This window comes from Simochromis diagramma, unplaced genomic scaffold (assembly GCF_900408965.1).
Source record: "Simochromis diagramma unplaced genomic scaffold, fSimDia1.1 OVJJ01000602.1, whole genome shotgun sequence".
Taxonomy (NCBI): domain Eukaryota; kingdom Metazoa; phylum Chordata; class Actinopteri; order Cichliformes; family Cichlidae; genus Simochromis; species Simochromis diagramma.
Genome location: NW_024387040.1, coordinates 3,131,372 through 3,155,056, shown reverse-complemented (window position 1 = coordinate 3,155,056; position 23,685 = coordinate 3,131,372). Strand labels below are relative to the sequence as shown.

Genomic DNA, 23,685 nt, shown 5'->3' with positions numbered 1-23,685 from the left:
GTTTACATATCAGCTTTGTTATAAAGCTCTAAAGTTCTGCAGACTTTTTCACAGCAGTCATGTGTGGGAAAGAAAATTTGCTTTAAGTACAAGTTTTCACTTGAAGTTTTATCGCCCAACTTTGATTGCATTACTTGCGTTTCAGTCCTATTTATTTTCACCTCGTGTGAGAATCAGCACATTTGCAGGGCTGCTAATTCCCGTGGTCCCATGAAGATGTCCATTTATCTTTCCCTTCACATTTATAGGTATTTCCATTTTGTTTTTTAATAGCTTTCCTTTCGTGCCCTGATTGTGCAGTTCAAACACATCTCGTTGTTCAGGACTGTTTTTTTTTTTTAAAAAAACAGGCTGCTCAATGCTTTTTAGTGACTGCGAAATTATAGCCCATGTGAGGTTTTTTTTGCAATAAAAGCAAAAAGAAAGAAGCTATGAGTCATTACAGAATATTACAAGGCGTATGCATATGGACATAGACACGCATACGCATATGCTGAGACTGTGTGAGGGAACTGAAGCCTCTCGTTAAACCTATTATCATTGTCTTTTGTGAGTCATGGTGCTCCACGTAATATAATGTAATCCCCGGTTGTTGCGAGTAAACAGTGTGCAGGCTGCCATGACTCCTCTTTAGCCAAGCTGGGAGGACTACAGACACATTAAAGACACCCCTGTGGACCACAACAGCCTAACAGTCCCACTCTACTCAGATGAACTCTACTCAGATTTCCCTTAAGGACATACACAAACAAATGTATAGCATTTGTCTGTTTATGTCCTTGTTTATGAGTTTTAGTGAGAGTTTCATGGTTTATCCATTGTTATCTGTTGTTAGGATGATGTAGGAACAACACAGGGACATCAAATCGTGTGACCTAGCTGCTTATGCAAGTTAGCATTTGTGGAATATCCACACTGGAAGCGATTCTCATTAATGAAGAGATCTGAGGCAACAGAAAGTGAGACAGCTCCCATGCTCCTCATTTGTGATGAAAACGTGACAAAATGTCAACGCTTGGGAGGAAGAGAAAAGTAGACATATGGACACATTTCGCATTTGATGTCAAGGAAAATAAGACGCTTTGTGAATCGCGTGAAGCAACTCTCTCTGGTAAAAACACGAAAAACATTTAAAATGAATCAACTTTAGATTCAGTCTACAATAATCTTATGAAACAAGGACTAAAACTACACTGACACAAAAAGAATTTAGGCTCTTGAACTATTACAAAAACAAAATGAGACTTAAGTAAAGACTGTGGCTAAAATAAAATCAAAATTATGTGTCAAAGTTTTCACCGTATGGCAGGAACTTGTCAGTCAAAAAAGAAGTTAGCCACAGGGCTAAAGCGCGTCAGCATGAACAAGCTGTCTTGACGAAGACTTGATTAAAAAAACATGCATTTTCAAACATGGAGTTGCCCACTCCGAGTAATTGGAGAGAATCTAGGTTTAAGGACGATTCACATTGCTTTTTGGGAACAGGTTTTATATGCAGGTCTACTAGACCTCCATCTGTGGCTCCTCAGCTCACAGAAAGAAAGAAAAAATCCCATGCTCAGCTGCCAAAAAAGGAGTTAAAGTAGAGCTCAAAGAGCGGTTATGACCCATCACGAGAAGCCAAGGTCAAGGTTTGTCTGAGTGGGTTCCAGTGACAGCATTTCTTTCTTTCTGTGTGATTGTGGCCTGACAGTGGAAGGGTGTGCCTCACATGGGTTTGACCCCACTGGGGATGGTGGTTTTCTGACTTGGCACAACACTTGGCTGACAGAACTGCTACTGTGGCGCAAGGGTGCTGTAGTCTAACTACTGCTTTCTGCTTTGTGTGGCGGTTTCAGAAAGAAACATAGAGTTCAGCAGCAATGCTCCAAATGTTTACCCCGAAAAGGTACGCTTGCTGTACTTGAACAAAAACAGGTCCGCATATAGCTCCAGAAGAGGTCCAACGTAAATGTGTGCCATTTATTGGATTACTTTAGGAGGGGCTTTGAAGTATTTCTCTGTTTCTGGCAGGCATGTTTTTGCAGAAGACTCCTGACAAAGGATTTGTAGTGTTACTATAGCCCCTGAGATATACTGTATTAATAAAGCGTTGTATTTAACAAGAGTTCCTAGGTGTAGGCTTGAAAGGCTTTTAAAGGTTATAAACTGTGGTGTAAACAATGTCTTCACAGGCCAAGCCGAGGGCCATGTCTCTGTGGAGAGCAACAGCCCGACTTGTTTTACAGCCACAAACTGAGCGCAGCTTTTATCATCCCCGAACAGCAAACACATCGTTAGAAGGAGGGGAGTGAAAGCAAGAAAATAAACAAATGGTCTTATAGAATTCATAAATGCAACAGGCCGCAAGAAGTGTCAGAGATGCTTTAATTGGCCTTTTGGGGATGTGTCTTTTAAATTTAAAGCCCACTGAGGTCTTTGGAGCTTAACGTCTGTATTAATGTCCAAGGTAAGGTATGCATTAGCCATGTTTTACTTAAATGGGTGGCAATCTGCCTGGGGAACGAATGAGGCGCCATCCATATTTTTGGGATTAGTGCATTTTTACGTTCCCCAACTTCTCTAAGATGTCATCACCATGCATATTTGTTTTCATTTTATATTCCTCTGAGTGGACTGAAGAGATCTGGTCATCCTGGTAAAAGCGCTTCTGTCCTAAATACACATTGGATTTAAATATTTTAGTGCACACTTATTTGTGGCTTTTTACCGTGGTTTGTTTTGCATGATTCACTCACTGCCCCGGGGCCATAACACAGCAATGGGAGTTGAAGTTGTAGGATTTCTAGCTGGAAATCGTGCTTGGGTTTGTTTTTTTTTGGCTCTAAAAAAAACGCAAAAAACAACATGCAGGAACCTCGGGGCGCTGAGGCGTGCATGAAGCTCTTAAGCACCCTCGCCTTTTTTTGCTTTGGATTTTCTCCAACCGCACAGGTGTCGGTTCTTCGAGTGCGCGGACCAGTCGTTTCCTCTTAACAACTTGAACAAATAGTTGCTATTCTCGCCGCAGAGCTATTACCGCAGGGCGGCATTTTAGAGTGAATTGGCTCTTCGTTTATGCGAGCGCCCGCCGCCACACTCTATTTACACCACTCACAGAGAAACCATTCATGTTTCAGAATTGGTTCCACATGTTGCCATTGTTGTCAGCCTGGCAGTGCTGTTGAGCGGCAACTTTAAGCACTGGCAGACTGGAGAGTGGCGTGGCCTCTGATGCTCAGTGTAAATATTTATATATCCTGTCATTTTGTCTTTGTGTCAACTGCCGTGTGTCGTAGAAGGGAATAACAAATGGTATGTGAGTGATGGGTTCTATTTTGAGGAGGTGGGAGACAGGGGTTAAGAGGATAAGTTGGGACTGAGAAAAGGGGGGAAGGGGGTTTATATGTGTGTGTTCGCTGGTTTCATGTTGGCCCAGAGCCCTGGCTGCGCTCTGAATTTACACCCCTGATCCGTTTGTGTGGGAGCCGTCCCGCGTGTGTGTCTGCACGCCGTCGTCTTATGAGCAGCCAATCCCCTGATTCAGTCAGCTGCTGTACAAGCCTTGATGTGATTACATTATCACATGCATTTAAAGAGCAGCTCATGTGAACCCATGCAACATGCAAAGCAGCGCTGAAACTTAGTAAAGGAGATAGGAAATTGGATTTGTCTTATTAGTTGGTGGGGTCGTCCTACTGGTCCCTCATCTGCTAGGTTAACGATAAGGTTAATTTGTTGGCTGTGTGTTGGATCATGTAATTCTCCCTGGGTGCCTCTAAAATTACCTTCTACAATCTATCCAAAAAAGAAAAAAACATATATATATATCAAGTTAGATGAGAAATGGAAATTTTTTTTGGTGACGGTAAACCAGCATCCAGGAATGTTGTTTTGTAAAACTCTTTCCAAGTGTGCCACACTTTTGTAGCGGGAAAGCCAAAGGCCAATGTGCCAAACCCCCCCATGAGTGGGATGTTGGGAAGCTCCGCATATATTTAGCTGCACAGCCTTGGGAGGGCCCATCCACGCTGGCTATGAATGTTTATGAATGGTTCCTTGGCCTCTTCACAAAAGGCCATAAATCCTTTGAGTGCTTTTGTGTTCAATTAGAACCTTTTGCCCCTTTTGCACGCTCCTAACAAATATCCCCTCTTCTCCCTCTTTCCGTCTCATACATGCAGACACACACACACAGACACACTCTCCATCACCCCGTTACAGAGCCTCCCCTGGTGAGTCAGGGAGATTTATGAGAAGAAGCTGGGTTCGTCAAGCGCCGTCTTCCCCCCGGGGGGTGTCACAACTGCATTTGTATGCCAGGGATCCTCTCGATGGCGTACTATAAAAAACCCCAAAACAAGCCCATTGGAGTCAGAGGATTCGCACATCCAAAACTTGCTCTCTCCCTCTAGAATAAGCGGAGCAGCAGCCATTAAGCAAAATGAAATCTTTGGGGTGAAGTTGGTTGCGATCTTCCAGATATTTATTTCAGCAGGGCTAATGAAAATGCATTAATACTGTGTGGAGTAAGACGCGGGGTGTTTTTCTGTCTCGCAGTTCTCTTGTACTTATCACCGGGGACTTGAAAGAGAACAAGGGGAAAAATGTCTTTGCATACAGCGGCGCTGTCTCCGCGGATGATATTGTTTTGTTAGGAGAGCCAGGGTTTGGTCCCACTACGTGAGTTGGTGGCAGCAGATGTTCTTTGGAAGCTCCTGTTTCTTTGCTCTGTTTGTCTTCATTTTGAACCACTCACAAATCCCACGTTTGTCACAGAAACTCGAAGTACTTGCTTTTGATGCAGTCAAGGGAGAGCGTGCTTTCATTTGAAACGCTGTCTGACAGGTGTGCCTGAAGAAGCAGATAATGTGTTTCGAGGGGGGATATTCAAGCTGTCCTCTCCCTCTGTTCCAGCCCTGATGGAAAGCTCCCCGGTAAATTAAAAACGTCCCTTTGAAATTTTTAGTCTGGAAATAGCTCGCAAATGTAGTGATGAATGATTTTAAATCACTGTAGCAACCACTAAAAGAAATTTGCCTTGGCACCCTGCTCGGAGATATTCACGCACGCAGTAATTCCTAGATATCTGAAGGAAATGTCCTGTTTAAGTTATTTTAAATGTAGCCAGACTTTTGTGTACAGCAATACTTCAATAATGACTCCAGATCAAGCAAGTGATTTGTCACTATAATGACTGACCGACTACTCTCAGCTAAACCTATCAGGTAACCAGACAGTAGACAGACCATCCTCGCAGCTTGATTCAATTGGTCAAGGGTTAATGGGTTGGGCGCCAACAGGCATGTTGTGGATAAGATGTCAGCGTCTGTCTGGGATCTCGCTCGCTCTATCTTTCTGTCTCTGTTTCTATGTAACATGGAGAAGCGGTCAGATCGTCCATAAAAACAAAAGTCCAATTCTCATCTGCCTCGTAGTTTTTGCAGAGCATTAATTTCCTTGTGTCAATCAGCACTAGTTGTTCAGTGATGTACTTGTGCTGAATTTAAATGGTTTCCCAGTGAGTCATAAGACATCCAAATTTCAGGTTTCACTTTGGAAGATTTTAAGAAAAGGAGCTTGTGAAACATTAACATCTAAGTACTTTTATCCATGCTGAAGAACGTTTGAATATCAAGCAAGGACGGTGCAGAGCCTTTGTGTTCTTTACTCAGTCTCATCTTCATTTCTTCAAACCCAGTTTAAATCATGGCAGTGAAGAAGTGGACTGACAGATTCAGTTGGGGGATGGTGATAAACAAATATTGTTGTACCAGCACCAAGTACCAGTTGCTCACTTTTAAGTAATTTTCGTACATATTAATGTCTCATTTAAAGCTTGTCTGGGATTCAGGGACACCTTAAAATTTAGCATATTAGTCACAACTGTGTTTTCATTAGAGGATAATCACTTATAAATAATTGTGTTTTGGTTAATTTAGAATGTGCCCTTCATATCTACATATGCAGGAGGCCTTTTTCAGGGAGCCTGCCATTTCCAGCTGCCTTGTCCCTACATCAGCCCAGAATAGATAAACCAAACATGGTTTCAATGGAGGGCCTTTGGCATGTATACGCTAATGTATGGCCACCATAGGTTCTTCTATACTGTACAAACGGGCAACAATGAGACAAACACCAAAATGCAAATGGTTTTACAGGTGGACACCACTGAAATCTTCCCTCCTCATATTTCTGACTGTTTTCTCACTAGTTTTGCATTTGGCTAGTGTCACTATTAGTAGAATGAGGTAATACCTTATGTATACTCTACAGAAATCGAAAACTCCATGAGAGACGGGACAGGTCTGTAGAAGGGCATTGACCCGTCAGCAGGACCGGTATCTGCTCGTTTCTGCAAGGGGGGACAGGATGAGCACTGCTAGAGCTACAAAATGACCTCCAGCAGACTGCTGGTGTGAATGTCTCTGCCCAAACAACCAGAAACAGACTTCGTGAGGGTGGCTTGAGGACCTGACATCCTCTAGTAGGGCCCTATGCTTTCCACAGTTGAGAGCAGGTTCACCCTAAGTAGATGTAACAGATGTAAAAGGGTTTGGAGAAGCCGTGGAGAACGTTATGCTGCCTGTAACACTGTTTAACATGCCCAGTTTGGTGGTGGGTCAGTGATAGTCTGGGGAGGTACATCCATGGAGGGATGCACAGATGTCTATACAACAGCACTCTGAATGCCATTATCAGGATGAAGTCTTTGACTCATTGTCAGATCCTACCCTGGTGCAGTGGTCCTGGTGCCTAACAATGCCCAGTGATCTATCCAGGCATTTCATAGGGGAATGAAGGGATTGATACCACTGACTGGTCCCCACACTCTCCTGACTGAAATCCAATTAAAAAAAACCTCTGGGACATTATGTTTCAGTCCATCTTACCTGTACGCTAAACTGTCCAGGATCTCAGTGATGCCCTGGTCCAGATGTGGGAGGAGATCCCCCGGGACACCATCCTTCGTCTCATTAGTAGCATGCCCCAACGTTGTCAGGCATGCATAGAAGCACGTAGGGCCCATACAAAATACTGACTACCATTTTGAATTGCTGCAATGTAATATCTGCAAAATGGACTATCCTCCCACATCATTTTTTCACTTTGATTTTTGGTGTGTCTTTGAAATCAGCCCTCGGTTTATAATTTTCTTTTCCATCAAACAATGTCGAATCCTTTCATTTCGAACACATTACCCAGTTCATATCAGTGTAGATATGTTTCCCCCTCCATTGAGATCTGATCTGCTTTCAAAGTGTTTTTCTAATTTTTCTGAGCAGTGTATTCGAGTGCCTTGAGAAAAGTCGCAGCACCCCTTTGAACTAACATTATTCATCAGCACAGCTGTCATTTACTGCCAGCTCCACTCTGATTGGCTCATTGATATTTTGTCCTCTGTGTTGTTGACAGAAATGGAGCCCTGGATCTTCAGGTTCAAAGCAGAGGGCACGGTGGATTATTCACAGCTGACCTTTGACCCTGGCCAGAACGAACTTATCGTCGGCGCCAGGTAACCCATATCCAACATTGTTACTTTTCTCATTCTCTTTCCTTTGTCCTTTGTCTTTGTTGTCTGTGCTTTTGTTGTCTTTCATTCTTGTTTTTTTTTGCAGCGTTTGTTGGTGCATTGCATGAGTAATGATCAGTTTCTCCATAGATGTCTTCAAAAGAAAAATGGCTTTGGAGATTGTTTCCAAGTCCACTGTCTTTGTCGAGCACAGCCAAGTGTGTGTGTGTGTTTGCATATATGTGTACTTGTATTGCTTATGTTGTGAGGACATAAATCTGTTTACACAGTGACTTCGTTGGGATTAGCCTCACTTTTAGAGACAAACACTAAGTGCCCAAAACATAAATCCTTACATTTAAGGGTGAAGGCTTGGTTGAAGGTCAGGGTAAGGTCAGAGATAAGGATTAGTAAGTAGTAGTTGTGGTTAGGCTAAGATCCCAAATGAATGAATGAATGAATGTATAAAGTTATGAATGAACACTGTTGTTTTTTTAAAGAAATTTTTTATGTGCTTGAAGACTTAGATGTGTAAGTGTTTGCTTCATTGCTGAAGAAGTATGCTATGCACTTCACTTAATAGCTTTAGTAGTTGTAGAAAGAAATAATCATGGCAGCATCAACAGGAGATAACAGGAAAGCTATCAGGAAGGAGCGCAGCAAAGCAAACAGAAACAAAGTGAGCCCAGGGAATTTACTAATGCACCTAGAACCTTAAGATGGAAAGGCTTAATCTGGAAAATGTATGTGGGTGGATAAAGGTCTTACAGGTGAGTAAATCCCCCCTGGAAAACATGGTAAGGAATATAATATAATATAATATAATATAATATAATATAATATAATATAGCAAATAAAAGCCATCTTTTATTTTTAGCTACCATTCAAGATTCAGTCAGTTATATCAACACATGCATACAACACTCAAAAAAATCAAATAAGAGATTTTCTTCACTTCTCTGTGCCAACTCGATGGCTGTTGAGTGTCTAAGTATGAAAGGCAGTGTAGCTAGATAGATGACTGCAGGTTGGGTTAGAAGTATGAGTGATAATGGAAGGAAGGAGGGATCGATGAAAATATCAATACAGTAAAATAGGAGGCCGTGGCCACGCTGAGACCTGGCTGATAGCCACTCTTCAGGAGACTGATCTTTGCCAAAGCACTTATTTGTATGTGCATGTGTATTCAGGTGCTTGTGGAAACAGACTTTAGGATTTTTACTCTGTAATGAGATATCTGCTTTATTTAGAGAAAAAAATTAAAGATTGCTCTGTAAAACTGTTTGCTAGCATGAAAAAAAAGCACCTGATAGGTTATCTTCCTACACGTTTGCAAAATCTGTGTCTGTTCAAGAGCTTTTAAGCAAATCAAGTAATTAAAAAAAAAAATCATGCAGTCCAGATCATCTTTGAATAAAATATTTTTTCTCAGAAATAAACTTAACAAATATCTATATCTATGTAATGCAGCAACTCAGCATACCTGCTTTCTAAAACCATAGACTGTATATAAAAAATGGATACATGCACCATGATATCACTTTATGTTTTGTGGGTTTACATTTCAGAACCTCAGTTTGGACAACGTCATCTTGTTTTTTTGTTTTGTTTTCTGTTTGTTGAATTTACTTTCCATTGCCAGGCTTTGTTGATGAGTATTTAGATCATGCTAGCTAGCTAAGTGAGCAAGCTACATAAATATGGGAGTATTTGACATGTGCAGATACCTGCTTATTAATGCTAATGAATGAATAAATTAGTACAAATATCTGTGCAGCAAATAGCATTTCTTTGTCATGTAGCTGCATTAAAAATTGTCCAAAAAGCACCAACACCACAAACATGGCTGAGGTCCATTTCAGTGAGTCTGCACCTTCTGATCAAAGATGGTAAAGTTTTAAGTCTTGCACAATAAGTTTTATAATTCTACGACTGTCATGAGGAGAAAATAGCTATAGAGTCCAATGTTATTACATATTTATATCTATTTGTAAAGCTGGGCATTTTAACTTGATAGCCTATAGGCACTGACCTACTTTTGTAGCCAGTCACACAAGACCTTTCAAGTAGATTTCAGCTTGTCCGAAAAAAGTCATTTTAGGGCCCGAGGTATACATCCACACTAGGGCTGCCACAAATGATTATTTTGATAGTCGACTAGTCACCGATTATTTTTGCGATTAGTCGACTAATCAGATCATGCATCCATTGGACTGTAAAACGTACAGCTTATTGCACCAGCATGCATCTGCTCTTATATAACTATCATTAGCTTACAGCTTTAAGTGTTTAAGGTATGTGCTAACTAAAAATAAAGACAAGATGATAGTTTATTAAAGTTTAATGAAATCTGCAGATTGTTTCGGTGAAATTTAATAAACTCCTTGCTATCTAAAATATAACGGGACACCGGAGTATATTCTCGAGCATCTCACACTTCTGATAATCAGTTGTCTGCTTGACGTTTATTCAGCTGTGTAAAAACTATAACTTTAATCTCAGCCAAACCGATTTACTCAGGAACAAATAAAATACTAAAAAAGGCCAAACAATAACATTTTTAAGTTATCTAAGTGACTTATATATATTTAACCTGAGTAGCGAAAGACAGCGGTAGATTTGAAAACGATTTGCCGGGAGTCCGGTGTTCTCACGGGCTCCAGTGAGCCTTGCCCCCGGCTAGCTATCGAGCTAGTGGGTAACAGACGTCTCCGAAAACGTCGGAGCGCTTTTGAAAATATCTGGTGTCTTGAATAACTGAGCAGATATTTGAAGTTTATACAGCTACATTCTCGCCTGAAAATATGTTAAACGTTTATTTTGTGACCCAGAAAGAATAATAAGAGTAACATTAAAACTAACTAGCTGCCGCCATTGTTGGAAACTGCGCTGGGCCGCGCTATGAATTCTGGGACACAGCTAGTGATGTGCGGATCGATACTGAAATATCGATTCCTCCGATACCAGTCATTTATGTTCTAGAATCGATACTCATATTAAAATATCGATATTTTAGTAATTTAGGGTAAATTTGTAGGTTATCATTAACAGGAACAGAGTGCAAATAAACTATATCATTTGGATTGTCTACATTGGAAGGAACTACTTAGTCTTCCGCCTGTCATAGTCATGTGTGACATATGTTTGTATAAATGTGTCCAGCCCCTTGTTGTGCACACTCACAACAATGGCTGAGCATAAATGGAGTCATGTGCAGACGTATTTTACTTCCACAAACGGTTGAGACGTAGTTTGCAATACATGTGGCAAGAAAGGGAGGTGTTGTGGCAACACTACTAACCTCATCAAGCACTTCAGAGTAAATCATATCACAGAACATGACGAGCTTATGTTGAGGTGAACTGAAGAGGAGGAGAAGGACAGGTGCTGCTAGGGCGAGACAGACGTCTCTCACGGAGTCCTTTAGTGCTGCAGGCAGGCAAGGTGTTCAAATAGCCACAACTTCAGTTTTTTTTTATTTCTATATGATAACTGTGCATTATTAAGCGATAAGAACAAGTAATCCGATGTCCTGTAATCATTATGACCCTATAATTTGAGATACAATAACTGAAATACGTTTTTGTACAAAGTATCGGTATCGGATCAGTATCGTCGATACCACCCTGAATTTTACTTGGTATCGGATCGGAAAGGAAATCAGTGGTATCGCACATCACTAGACACAGCTTCTTCTTCTTCTTCGCGGTTTAACGGCAGCTGGCATCCTTGTACATGCAGTGCTGCCATCTTCTGTTTCAGTCCATTATTGCACTCTTAAATCCTACTACTTATTCCTGCGTCTTTTGTGATCTTACAAAGCTTCAAACGACGCGTCGACTATTAAATTAGTCATCGACGATTTTGATAGTCGATGTAATCGTGACTAGTCGACTAATCGTGGCAGCCCTAATCCACACCTCACTTGCAGCTGGTCTGTCTGTACTTAAAGGCACAAAGTGAAATTTCTTCTTCTAATTGTTCAGCCTAAGAGTGTATGTATATGCATTTCTATATATATACAAAGTCAGTTACAAGCTGATTTAAGTTGGGAAAGAAAGTTTAAAAAAAAAAAAAACGAGACTGGCAGATTATAATCTTCGTCAGATTATTCGAAACCGTGGGCACATTTCATATGCACATATAACATTCCTCTTTAAAAATTTGCCTTTTGGTGGCACAGACCTGCAAAAACATGGATATTACAGACATCTCAAAGGGGGGGGAAATCACAGTAAATAATGCTTTTAGTCCTAATTGTCAAGTTTCATGTGATCTCATTCTGGTAATGGTGGATAATGGCTGTAGTAGACAGCCTGAGACATTGTTAGTCAAATTATAGAATATTCCTCTTGAGACAGCATTCATTACAACTATGATGTTTCTTGAAAAGTTAGAAATGCCAGTGAATCATTGTTGTTTGTGCCTTGCAGATTTGAAAAGCTCCAGGCAAGGCAGGACATACTTATTAGAGTGCGATTTCACAGTCAGGCTTTGATTGTCCTTCAGTTGCCTTCCCCCCCTCTCTCACTTACTCTTTTCATACATGTGAAACCCTGGGAATAGGAGCATAAAACCTTTTAGCTATGCTTTATCTACTCCTTTTTTTTTTGGTGTCCTAATTATGGGTTGGAGAAACCTAGAGGTCCATCATTTGCTGCAGTCGTTGAATTCAGCCATCCGTTGAATACAGTTCATTTCAATACCCTGACTACGCTCTTACAATTCATTGTGCCACCTATGAAAAGATTAATTTTAACTCCAACTGCGGGAACTTCAGAAGCTTCAGATGTGGCATTTTTAAAGGGGAACTTCACCAATTTTACACAACAAAGTCTATTTACAATTCCCGTATTATACTGCAGCATATGTGGAACTGAACTCGACAAAGGTCAGTGTGATGAGAGCAAGTTTCCCAAAAAATAAGAGTAAAAATGAGGGAGTGGCGCTGGAGAGGACTGAGGCTGTCTGAAGTCTGTAGCCTGCTTCTCATCCTCGCTTGAGCCTCGTGGATTGAAGCTACATAACTAGTTGCAGTAAAACAGGCATATAAAAAAGAAAGCACATCCTCTTTTAAATTAGAGGTTTTATATATCAGGAATAACAATAAAATAATAAAAATAAATTGTATGGTTCTTACCGAATTCTAAAATCAGATGAACAACAACACATGGCATATATAACACACTGTATTTTCTTTTCTCAACATAAACTAAGCCAAAATATCAAGTAATCTTTTACTACTTTAATAAAACTGAAGACTGTAGGAAGGGTAAGCCGTAGGTGCTGCTAATCAGATGGACTTGATTAATTAATCACTAATCTCTAGCAGTTTTTACAGTTTGCTTGAGTCAGGCTTGTGTTAACAAAGGAAGAACGATAACAGCAATAATCTTATAGAAGAAACCGTTTCTGCCCATCAATCTGAGAAGGATTATAAAGCCATTTCCAATTTGAGGTCCACCAATTTGAGAAAGATTATTCACAAGTTAAAAATGTTCAACACAGTTCAGAGAAACTGCAAAAAGCCCAAGAGGTATATTTTAGACTCTACAGGCCTCAGTTAGCATGTAAAATGTTAATGTTCATGACACTACAATTAGGAAAAGGCTGAACAAGAAGGGCTTGTTTGGACGGTTTGCCAGGAAAAACCCTCTTACCTCTAAAAATGGCATGGAAGCTAAGGTTTGCAAAGTTGCATTTGAACAAACCACAAGACTCCTGGAACAATGAACAGATGAGACCAAAGTGGAGATGTTTGGCCAAAAGCAAACACAGCAAACCAGCACAAATACTTCATACCAACTGAGGGAAGTATGAGGATTTGAGCTTGTTTTGCAGCCACAGGACCTGGGCACCTTTAGGTCATTAAGTCAATCGTGAACTCCTCTGTACACCAAAGTATTCTACAGTCCAACAGCTAAAGCTTGGCCAAGATTAGGTCATGCAACAGGACAATGATCTCAAGCAAATCTACAGAATGCCTGAAAGATAAAACAATTAAGGTGCAGCGATGGTCCAGTTAAAGTAAAATCTTACAATTGAAATGGAAACGCCTTTTAATAACAGTGCAGTTTTGACCTGTTGTCCGATCCTCACACCTTTGTTTCTTGCTTTCAGGGCATTAAAGGGCTCCGTTAACTCACACCTTCCCTTCTTTTCACAGAAATCACCTCTTCAGACTCAATCTTGAAGACCTGACACTGATCCAGGTGAGTGCTAATTCTGTCTCCCGCTGCCGTCTCACTCACCCAGTTTTCTAGGCGAATGCGTATTAACTCTGTCTGCTCGTATGACTCCCCCTTCAACAAACACTGCGCTAATTTTAGCACGCCGCGTGTCTGTGCTCGCAACTTAAAGCGGTTACAGCAAAATGGTTTAACGTTTCACGTGTCACAACAACTTCACAACCCGGTGGAGCTCCAGTGGGCTCGGTTGACGGCACCGTGGGTTGATACTCGCAGGGAATGAAAGAGTGTTGATAGGAAGCGTTGTCTGTGTTAATGTCCTCCTTGCTGAAATCCAATTTGAAGGTGTTTGTGAAATTTGAAGCTGTACTTTGCCACATGTCTAAGCTTTTAAAAGATCTTCTGCAATTTCTTTAATGTGATACTACAAATGATTTGAAATGGCAAACAGAAATCAAAGTGTCCTAACATCTTGTGCGCGCGTTGCATAAAATATGTATAAATAGCTGTGCGCGCAAGCTAGCAATTTAATTTTTTCACCCTGTCTTTCCCACATGTTGTCGCTAATTTCTTTTTCCAACATCCTCTCATTTCACTTTCTTTTTTTCCTCTCTTCTATGAGCCCACATATCCCCACCTGTGGAGCAAGCCAATTTTGTGACCCACTGAGTTACCATACAAACACTGACACTTTGAGGGCTTTATTTGCAGGTGGTAACAGCAAGCCTTCTTTGATGCTTAGACAACTCTTTATGTTTGCCATTTACACTCTAGAAAACCAGGGGAGAGGAGAAAGAGAATCAGGGGAGCAAGAACGGCTGGGTGGAAAAGGAGTGTTGTTGACATAGATCTGACTAGAAGGGGAAAATGAGGAAAATGGACAGAAGAAATAAGAAGCGAGGCTGAATTTGTTAGGCAGGAGGGAGTGGAGGGTAGAACACACAAAGGAATCAGGGAGCAGCGAGACAGCACACAGACAACGAGGGAAGAAAGCAGGAAAAAAAAACCCGCAGAGAGAGACGAGGATTCACGCAGAGCCGGTCTTTTGTGGCCGCTCGCTGGGACTCCGATGCTTTTTAAAGTTGCTCTGTGGCATCCGCGCACCCAGCTATCCTCCCCTTCTGTTTTTTCATCCTGTGCTCGACTGGGTTTGCAGAATCAGCAAGGAGATTCCACTGAGCCAATCTACCCTGCATCTCCAAGATGTCTTCTTATGGGAGAATAGGATCTGGTAATCCGTGCCAAGGCCTGGGGCCGGTTTAAGCTGACCTGCACACTAGTCCCAGCTTCGCATTTAACCATGCCAAGGCCATAAAGTCAAGCATAAATATATATCCAAGTGGTGGAATTTAAGGAGGAAAGGGGGAATTATTCCTTTCACCTCCTTGAAGCGTCTTTCTTTCCTTCCTTTTTTCTTCATCCAAGCATGAAACAGGAGATTAAATGCGCAGAGATTTGGTTGCCTCTGCGCCTGGGTTTACATATATTTCTCATTCTTATTGTTGTTGGATATGAAAGCCTTGAATGAATTTCCCCTTTGGCGCTGTTGCTCCACTCACATTACACGCATTGCTGATTGATCAAATAGATTTACTAGGGAACATGGCGCTGAAGGTGGCAGAGGCAACAAAGAAAGTTTGAGCACAAGCACTTGTTAGTAGTCCTGTGCATTTTATTACGGTTGCACCAAGGTTCAAGAGAGCTTCTCTCTCTCTCTCTCTCTCTTCTGCAGGAGGAAATTAAGCTAAAAGCTACACCTACGCCTGTCTTTGTGATTTCACCCCATCCTCATGTATCAGCCCTGTCAGATAATGCCCGATGGCAGTGATTTGTTCTTGCATGGATGGCAGCGTTAAGAAGGAGGCTGTGTATGATTTGACAGAGCACAAGGTTTAAAGCTACTGTAATACAAACAGCCTGTAATATGCTAAAGAGTTGGGTATGATTACCTTATGATTGATGACTGATCTCATCATGCATGAAACTTTTCTGGGGAGGACAAAATAAAAAACAGCCACCAAGGTTTTCTTTGAGGCAAAGATTAATCCAGCCTACCTCTCCTGCCCTTGGATGCAGTGTGATAAGTTGCTTTCAAGCTTTTCAAGAGGCAGAAAATGAACTGGGAATATCTGGTAGTCTTACTGTTGTATTACGAAGGGTGTGGGGGGTTTGAAAGCACTGACACTTGGACTGGTAGCTAAACACTGCCCGTCTGTTGCACATATCGAGATGAGACAAAGAGATTGATCGACCCTGAGCCCCAGCAAACATAATCTCCTCAGTAAATTGGCTCCTTGTTTGGAGGTAATAAAAACCAGAAAAAAGGGCAACAGCTGGAGAGAAAGCGGACTTATGTTTTAAAAAAAAATAGTGGATGCGAATTCATCTGTGAAGTGTGTGTTTTCTAAGAAGACCTTAAAGATTTGGTCTTAGGAGTGTAAACTGTGTCACTCCCTGAGGAAAGCTATAAAGGGTGTTTACAAGACAGAGGCGCACTTAAAGAATCATAAAGAGAAGAAAATATTTCACATCACGTTAACTTTCTAACCTGTGCTCAAACCGAGTGGCAGTTTGGGGTTGAAGTGGGAAGAGTCAGTCATCAACACATGCGTCAGCCCTCGCGATGACCTTGATTGGAGTTAATATCTCGTACTTAAAGGTTTTTTTTCCTGCTGTGTCTCAGTAGCCTGAAGAAGCTTTCCTCTCCCTGTCAACCTCTACCCTCATCGTCACTGATCTGGAAAACACTGTCAAGAACAAAAGGTGGATACTTTTCTCCTTGCTCCACTTTCAAAACTTGTGCAGCAGAGTCGAAAAAAAATAGAAGAAGAAGACAGGAATGTAACTGTGCAGCATGTGCAACTACTGAGACATTTAGAGCTTCCACAGACAAACAATTAGCTTGAAACGACCCAGCGAAGCACAATTTCCCTTCCTCCATTTACAGTAAATTGCACATTACATGTCATCTCCATTCAGTATTGTCCTTCTGCCCTGTTTATCATTCATATCCTGAGATCAGCTACTGCCAGCCTTAGGGGAAGCAAATCAATGCTGGCACTGCCATTGCTAACTATGCCAGCTCAGATTAATTGCTTGTTTTTCTGTCTGCACGTGAGCTCACCAAATAATATCAGCGTGCCCATTTTTTAGCAACGTCTTTACTTCTTTACTTGAGCTAATAAACCACTGCTAACTTCCATGCTCGTCCTTAAAAGCATGAACCGAAAGGACCCAAAGTTTCTAATTTGCATTCAGTGATAAGAGTCTATTGAATTCACATAAACAAAGGTGCTAATGTAAGAAGAAATTACCAGGGGAAGGGGGAAAAAAGCTAAACGCACACACACACTCGGCCTGTACAAGCCAATATCAGGATCCTGCTTCCATGCTAAATCGGAATAAGATGCAGAAGATGAGCCTGAGTTTCAACAGAAGAACCGAGGCACAGCGTTAGTCAATAAGCACCGGGATGAGGAAGGATCAGTGGTATTGTTCATGATTCAATACAGACGAGGAGGAGAAAATAGTGGAAATTCACTCCAGCCTCTCTCTTGTCCTCCTGCACTGGCACAGGAAAACACTATCCATAACAGTTTCCCCTGGCAACAGACACTGTATGCTGTTGAGATGTATTTTGTGCTTTTATTTTTCTTTGCTTCCTCTTGTATTGTGTCCTTCACCCCATCCCCCTCTTTTTAAATTTTTTTTAAAAGAAGGACTTTTTCCACTTTTGCATGTCTAATATATCACGGCCTTGTCTCTTGTAATTACACTGCATCAGCCAAACAATTAGCCCTGCTAATCAGTAGCTAACAGAAACTGTCCTTCATAGCTCTGGAAGCATTTCCAATTCACTGAGCTGAACGCTAACTTGGCCGTTTAAATGCATAGACCAAAATGCACGATTGGAACTGGAGATGCAGACACGTACAGTGATATCATGGACGCGACGGCATGTTCAACCATAATAGTTGTGAGTATACTGTAAAAGGCAGACAGTAGCAGGGGGTCTCTTCTACACGGACTCATCCGTTCAAAGTGTCACGATGATATGAGTAGAGACACGGACCTACACGTTGGCAAAGGCATGACATCAAGACCAATTTCGCGTGTAAATCTTCCAGCAGCTTACATCAGCAGACATCAGTGTGAATAGTAAATACTGTGCCAGCACATCAGAAGGTAATATCAGATATTCATAAGCCAGATTAGATTTCCCCCCACAGGATTTGTCCAGCTCTTACTCTCAACCCGCCGTCCCCTTGTAATGAGGCGCACAGCTAGTCATTTCACAAAGCTAGACAGCTGTCAGCAGCGAGTGTGTTCTCTGGACCCTCTTTATGCAAAATATATTCAATATCATGTCTGGAAACTGCTGTTTTGGAATTCAGCTCCTCACTCCCTCCTCCATCTCACTGACTACCTCACTCAGCCCACACAGTCTGCCTTGTTCTGGCTGACTCCTAAGTTGGACTCTGTTTTCGCTTTGTTGTTTCCCCCCCTGTCTATTTGTCCCTTATTTTCCCTTTTCTGTCCTTTCCTCTGTTGTTGTCCGTCTCCCTCCCTGCCTACTCTCCCCCTTTGTATCTCTCCTGCACCCACCACACCTAACAATAGCCCCTCAGTGTGAGGGCTGACGAGAGACTTGGGCACAATGGTTCATCTCTAAGGACTGCACCCATTACAGGGGGCAGGATAGAGGGTGGACGCGAGGAAAATAAAAAATAAAAAATTCTTCTCCACTGCTTTCATTTCTTCCCTGAAGCAACAAATGACTGTGGTAAATTCTCTCTGCATAACTGAATTTCTGCATCGTAATCACATTTTATGTTACTTAACATACTATTCCAGTCTATTTTAATTTTCCTATTTTTCAGCCACTTTGGTTAAAAATAAAACTGTCCATCAAGCTCTCGCTGAGCACTAGATGGTAGCAGTGATGCTTAAAATAAATAAAATGTGACAACAAACAGGCGTATTCGTACAAATTATCCAGAAAATTTCTCCATTTAGAAAATTCAGAAATGAGAAAACATTTAGAAAAGAAAAGAGTAAAAATATTGAGCGGACCGCTAACATTTCAAGCAGCTATAGATCTGTCAAGCTAACTTGAGCTAGTACTGCAGTGACCAAACAGCTGTGTTTAGACCTGTTGACAATAAGCACTTCTCTTTACAGCTGAGCTATTTGGCAGCGTGTGCGTTCAAGACCTCTTGTTTGGCCTCCTGTTGTGTCTCTACAAATAGAAAGTACTATATAATTAACTTTTTCACTGATATTCTAAAATAATTATTGGTCTGAGTCAGTGGTGTGCGATGACTTTTACAGAAAGGAAAGCAGAGCAAATGATCCCCCGACCACCAAATGATCAGTTGAGCAGTTCCGCTGTTTCTCACCCACCAACGAGACAAATTGGACCAGATGAAAACATAATAAACATTTCATGATTAATGTGGCCTGTCTTTTCTGTGCTGACAGCATCTCCAAGATCTTGCTGCATTCTGCCTGGATGTCATAAACACTGTGAACTCTTTTCTGGCTGTTTATTTTTGCTGTATAGGGAGGGCGCATATCTTAAAAAAGACCTTCTATAATACCCATCAAAATATATACTGTTAACTAAGAATGACCAATGATGGAGGAGTTATTTAGATTTTCTTTCCTTTTGAAAACCCTACAATTAAGTATACATCGTGTAAAGGTCTCCATCTCCATAATGTCCTACCCACTGCTTCTTTCCTGGTGCCTTTGTCTTAATCCAGTTTTTGGTGATCTTTGCTGCAGAAAGGAGAATTTTAGCCAAGTAACGGTCCTTTACATGTAGGCTACAGCACCTTTCAAGTATCCAAGATACAAAATGAGGCAAGTTCTGGGAATTATATAACCTAATATATCACAAACAGCTGAGTTAATTTTGACTCAGAAAATGTGAATTTTTCTACATTTCCAGAAAATGTGTGTATTATCTGGTTGATTCCATCCACTCAGCCTCCAACACTGTTGTTGTGTATTGGTTTGTTTATCTTAGGTGCAATAAAATACGAATTATACAGTCACATTTTAGACACAAAGCATTCATTGATAAACTCCCTATCAGAGAATTGCTTGCTGGTTTTTGCAATTTTGTGGGAAATCAGATACACATTTTTCCCCCTCCAGGGGCAAGGGTACCTAGACCCGGGGCTTAGAGTACGCTTGGGGAGTGTGATTGTGTGTACAGTGTCTCTTTATGTCTGTCTGTGTATCTGTGTGTGCCTGTATGTCTGTGTCCATATGTCAGGTTGGGTATCAGACGCCACCTCTCTGGGGACATTTCAGGCCCTCCAAGGTATGGAGGCCTATCTCCCCCCACCACTTCCCCTGCCAGTGGCAGACGCCCTCAGACATCAGTGCGTTGGTGGGTCTTTGTGTCCGGGGATGGGCGTCCAGGTACACACCGGCTCACTCCTTGGTGGCTGCTTATCAGGGCCTGGAGCCTGGGGCTCGCTCGGGCCACTTCGAGGGTGGGGTGCCCTCGGCCTCTCGGCCTGGGGCTCGGTCAGGTTTTTGTTTTTTGCCCTTTATCTCCGTACCTCTTCTCCGCTGCTTTTTCCCCTCTTTCTTTCTCCCTTTTCTTTTCCTCATTCAAGTCTGTCCCGTATCTAGCAAGTGAAAATAAAAAAAATAAAATAAACAATAAAAGGTGAATCAAATAGACCATTACGGCAAGGCTGGGATGGTCCATTTGGTAAAGTAAATCCGTTGGGCATCTTTCTTCGCCTTTAGACAATAATTCTGATGGCAAAAGAGCCAAACAGGACAGGCAAAAAAAAAAAAGATACACATTTTAAAGGAAACTGCTTGTTTATTTCTTTTTTAATTTATTACTGGTGTGTGTGTGTTTGTGAGTGTGTGTGTGTGTGTGTTTGTGAGTGTGTGGTTTTGATTGTTAGTCCATAGCGCTTTATGAGAGTTGCTTATCTTTTTACGTGAAATAACGTAAGCGTTTGAGATTCCAGAGGGGCTGGCAGCAATGCACTCAGTGAAAGGGACTACTTGTTTATTGAGGTAGCTTTATGCTTGCATAGCCTGGAGCTGAAATGGGACAACATGGGAATGCTAATGAAATATTTCGCGCCTATTGCAAATTTCCATTGCCGAATTGTAACATCTACTCTTATCTGTATTAAATCGATAGGTTTCTAAAAGAGATAAAAGAAATATTGTGCAGAATTGAGTTCAACTTATTGGTACAGCCCTCCTCCAGGGTCCCCGTTTCTCAAGTGGCCCTTTGGGGAAAATGAAATGCGCACCCCTACTCTGCACTCCAGTTTATGCATTAGGAGCCTACCTCAGGTGGTTGCATTTCTTTCTCGCTTTCACTTTGTTTTTTACTTCAGAAGTGGCGTTTGCAACTCTGATCTGCTATCCTCACATGTGTCACATTGCCTTGAAATACCAAATGCCTTCAGTCCCATATGGTGTATTTTCCGTTTTTGGCTAAATCACCAGCTTTTTGTGTCGCTAAATTTAATCCTGGCCCTCTGTCATGATTTCGGCTGTGTGGCAGGCAGGAATTAGACCCAATCGCAAACTCACGGGGACACGGGGGATAAACTCAAAAGCAGAGCTTTATTGCTGGAAAAACAGATCACAAGTAATACAAAACTAAACTGGGAAAAACTAAATATAAAGCTCACCGGGAAACACAGAGCGACTCACACAGCATGAGGGAGAACACGACACAGAAGTGAGGGAGACGCGGATCTAAATACACAGAGGGTTAACGAGGGAAGTGGGAGCACACGGGGAACACAGCTGACACAGATAATCGTAACGAGACAGGGCAGGAGTGAACACAACATGACGCATACTGACGAGAGACTGTCAAAGTAAAACAGGAAGTACACAGAGGTTCAGACAGGAGGAGAGAGAGAGAGCACAGACGTTACAGGCTGGAGAAAACATTGAATGAAACACAAGGATGGGAGACGAGGGCTCACAGATACACAGAGGGGCACACAGGGGGTAAAAGTCACAAGGGGAAATCAAATAAGGAACAACTTAACAGAGCAACTCAGGAACAGTGGCCTAAATAAAGAACAAAATACAAAAATACATGAAAACTAAGAATCCTGGGCCAACATGGCCCAGGATCATGACACTCTCTTTCTGTCTTATCGTCTTTGCTTCCCCTCTATGTCTTTATTCTAGTTCCCTCTAGGTGACAAAGGCACAGAAAAGACTTGTGTGAAGCAGCTTCCTCCGATAAAGCCAAGAATTATTATTACTTAATGACAGCACATTCCAGACATATTTCAGTTTAAGACAGATTCATCTTGGAGGCACAGGGGCTGAACAATAGCATTCTAATGAGCTTTTAATGTTTCCTAATGACACTGGCGCTTGCTTAGCTCGGCTGTGATTCTGTTCTCCACTCTGGACCATTTGAGCCTGGGCAGTCAGATTAGGTGGCACTAGCAGTCTGTGATGTCAGCATATCGCCACTTAACTTGCTCGTGGACATCACCTACTTCAGTAGCTGTAAAGTTGATGTCTTAAATATGAAATGAGAATATGTATTATTCCGAAAATACGTTCTGCACCACTCCGAATGACGATAAATCACATGATTGTCCCGTGATGACAAAAAGAAACACTTTGCTCCCACTAATGTGATTTCAAGTTGTAATTTAGCCTCGTACCATGACTGATTTTTTTACACTGAAAGCTTGTGAGTAAGGTTTCAGGCCATTAACAGTTTTTCTTTACCCCCCCCATGCGATTAGCTAAAGCGCTCTCAGCGCTTTCAGCACCCACATTGAATTCAGCTGGGACCAGCAGTGGTGCTGTGTGTGCAGGCTGTGCTGTTTGTGCTGATGTGTGTGGTTTGTGTAGTGGATGGATGCACAGCCCCAGAATAGCCAGCTTTGGCCTGGAATGGAAGTGACACACAAGAGACAGAGAGAAGCCAGCGTCCATTAATGTCCCATATCTTATCCTCCCCAAATTGCAGCACACACACTGAGCGCTTTCCTTCCTTTAAGCCCCTCCTCCCTGTTACTGAACTGTGTACACATTTAGGTGTTTCTATGCCTCCCAAAGGTCACTGAAGCAGAAAACAAAAGCTCTTGTCGTAAAACGCAGCATAAACTTCTGCCGCCTTCTGAAGAAGAAATAAAAGTTCTACTAAATGCTAAGGGGTGTTCAGCTTTCGTTCCCCCTCTTGTCCTGGCATAAAACAGTCCTGATACCAAGGTGAAATCTAATATTCTCTGTCAGTTAGCGATATTTACTATATTCCCACAGAGAGAAGTACTGCACCTCTGGCTACTTTCCAGGTTATTACTGCAGGAAAGTTGTACTGCTGTGGGCAACAACAAAAAAACGGAAGTTAAATAGTCTCACTTTTGGAAACTTTTTGTGACTCGGCATTAAGCGTATTATTTCACCAGCCAATTTTTCTTTTAGGTATTCGTGTCTCTGCCAGTCATGCAGAGCTCGTGGCAGTGGTGGCTAATTCTGCCTGTCACAAGTGCGAGCGTCTTAGTGGCCTACTGCCCTCCCAAGGCCAGCAGGCATTTCATGAATAGAGAATTTTTATCAATGAGGAAGCCCCCTTCTCCAGGGGTTACGAGGAAATTAAAAGGTAGAAAGTGGAGCACGTTGGTGCTTTCACCCTTGGAGGAGAAAAAGTCGGCTTTATCTTCTTATTCTTCCTCCTGCTGCCTTAAAATGTCAGAGGCGTCCCTCTGTTTCTCCTTCACATGTAAATCACGTTGACACCCTACTCTAGGGACTCGCCTGTTATGTCTTAAGATCCCTCCTTTTCCCTCACACATAAATCAAATTGACATTCGGCTTGCACGCTCTTGCGTCTCATTTTTTGGGGGTCTCTGCTTGCTATCCACCTTAATTGGATTCCATGTCTGTATTTAACAGGGCTTATAAACGCGTGTGTGTGCCGTAAGAGCGTGCGAGAACGTGTGTGCGCCTCTGAGAGTACAGTTAAGATGTGATGTC

The 23,685-nt window shown here is 41.9% G+C and overlaps 1 protein-coding gene across 5 annotated transcripts in view; it reads left to right on the top strand.

The window, feature by feature from the left end:
* The window catches only part of sema5a (sema domain, seven thrombospondin repeats (type 1 and type 1-like), transmembrane domain (TM) and short cytoplasmic domain, (semaphorin) 5A), a 147,670-nt gene that overhangs the window by 47,641 nt on the left and 76,344 nt on the right, over positions 1–23,685 (top strand). For all 5 annotated transcript variants that reach the window (XR_005697547.1, XM_040043678.1, XM_040043680.1 and 2 more), the window contains 2 exons: positions 7,396–7,495; positions 13,659–13,704. Coding sequence is in view for 4 of the 5 variants with exons in the window: in XM_040043678.1 (XP_039899612.1) it covers positions 7,396–7,495; positions 13,659–13,704 (146 nt within the window). In the remaining variant the exon portion in view is untranslated. The remainder of the gene's footprint in view (positions 1–7,395; positions 7,496–13,658; positions 13,705–23,685) is intronic.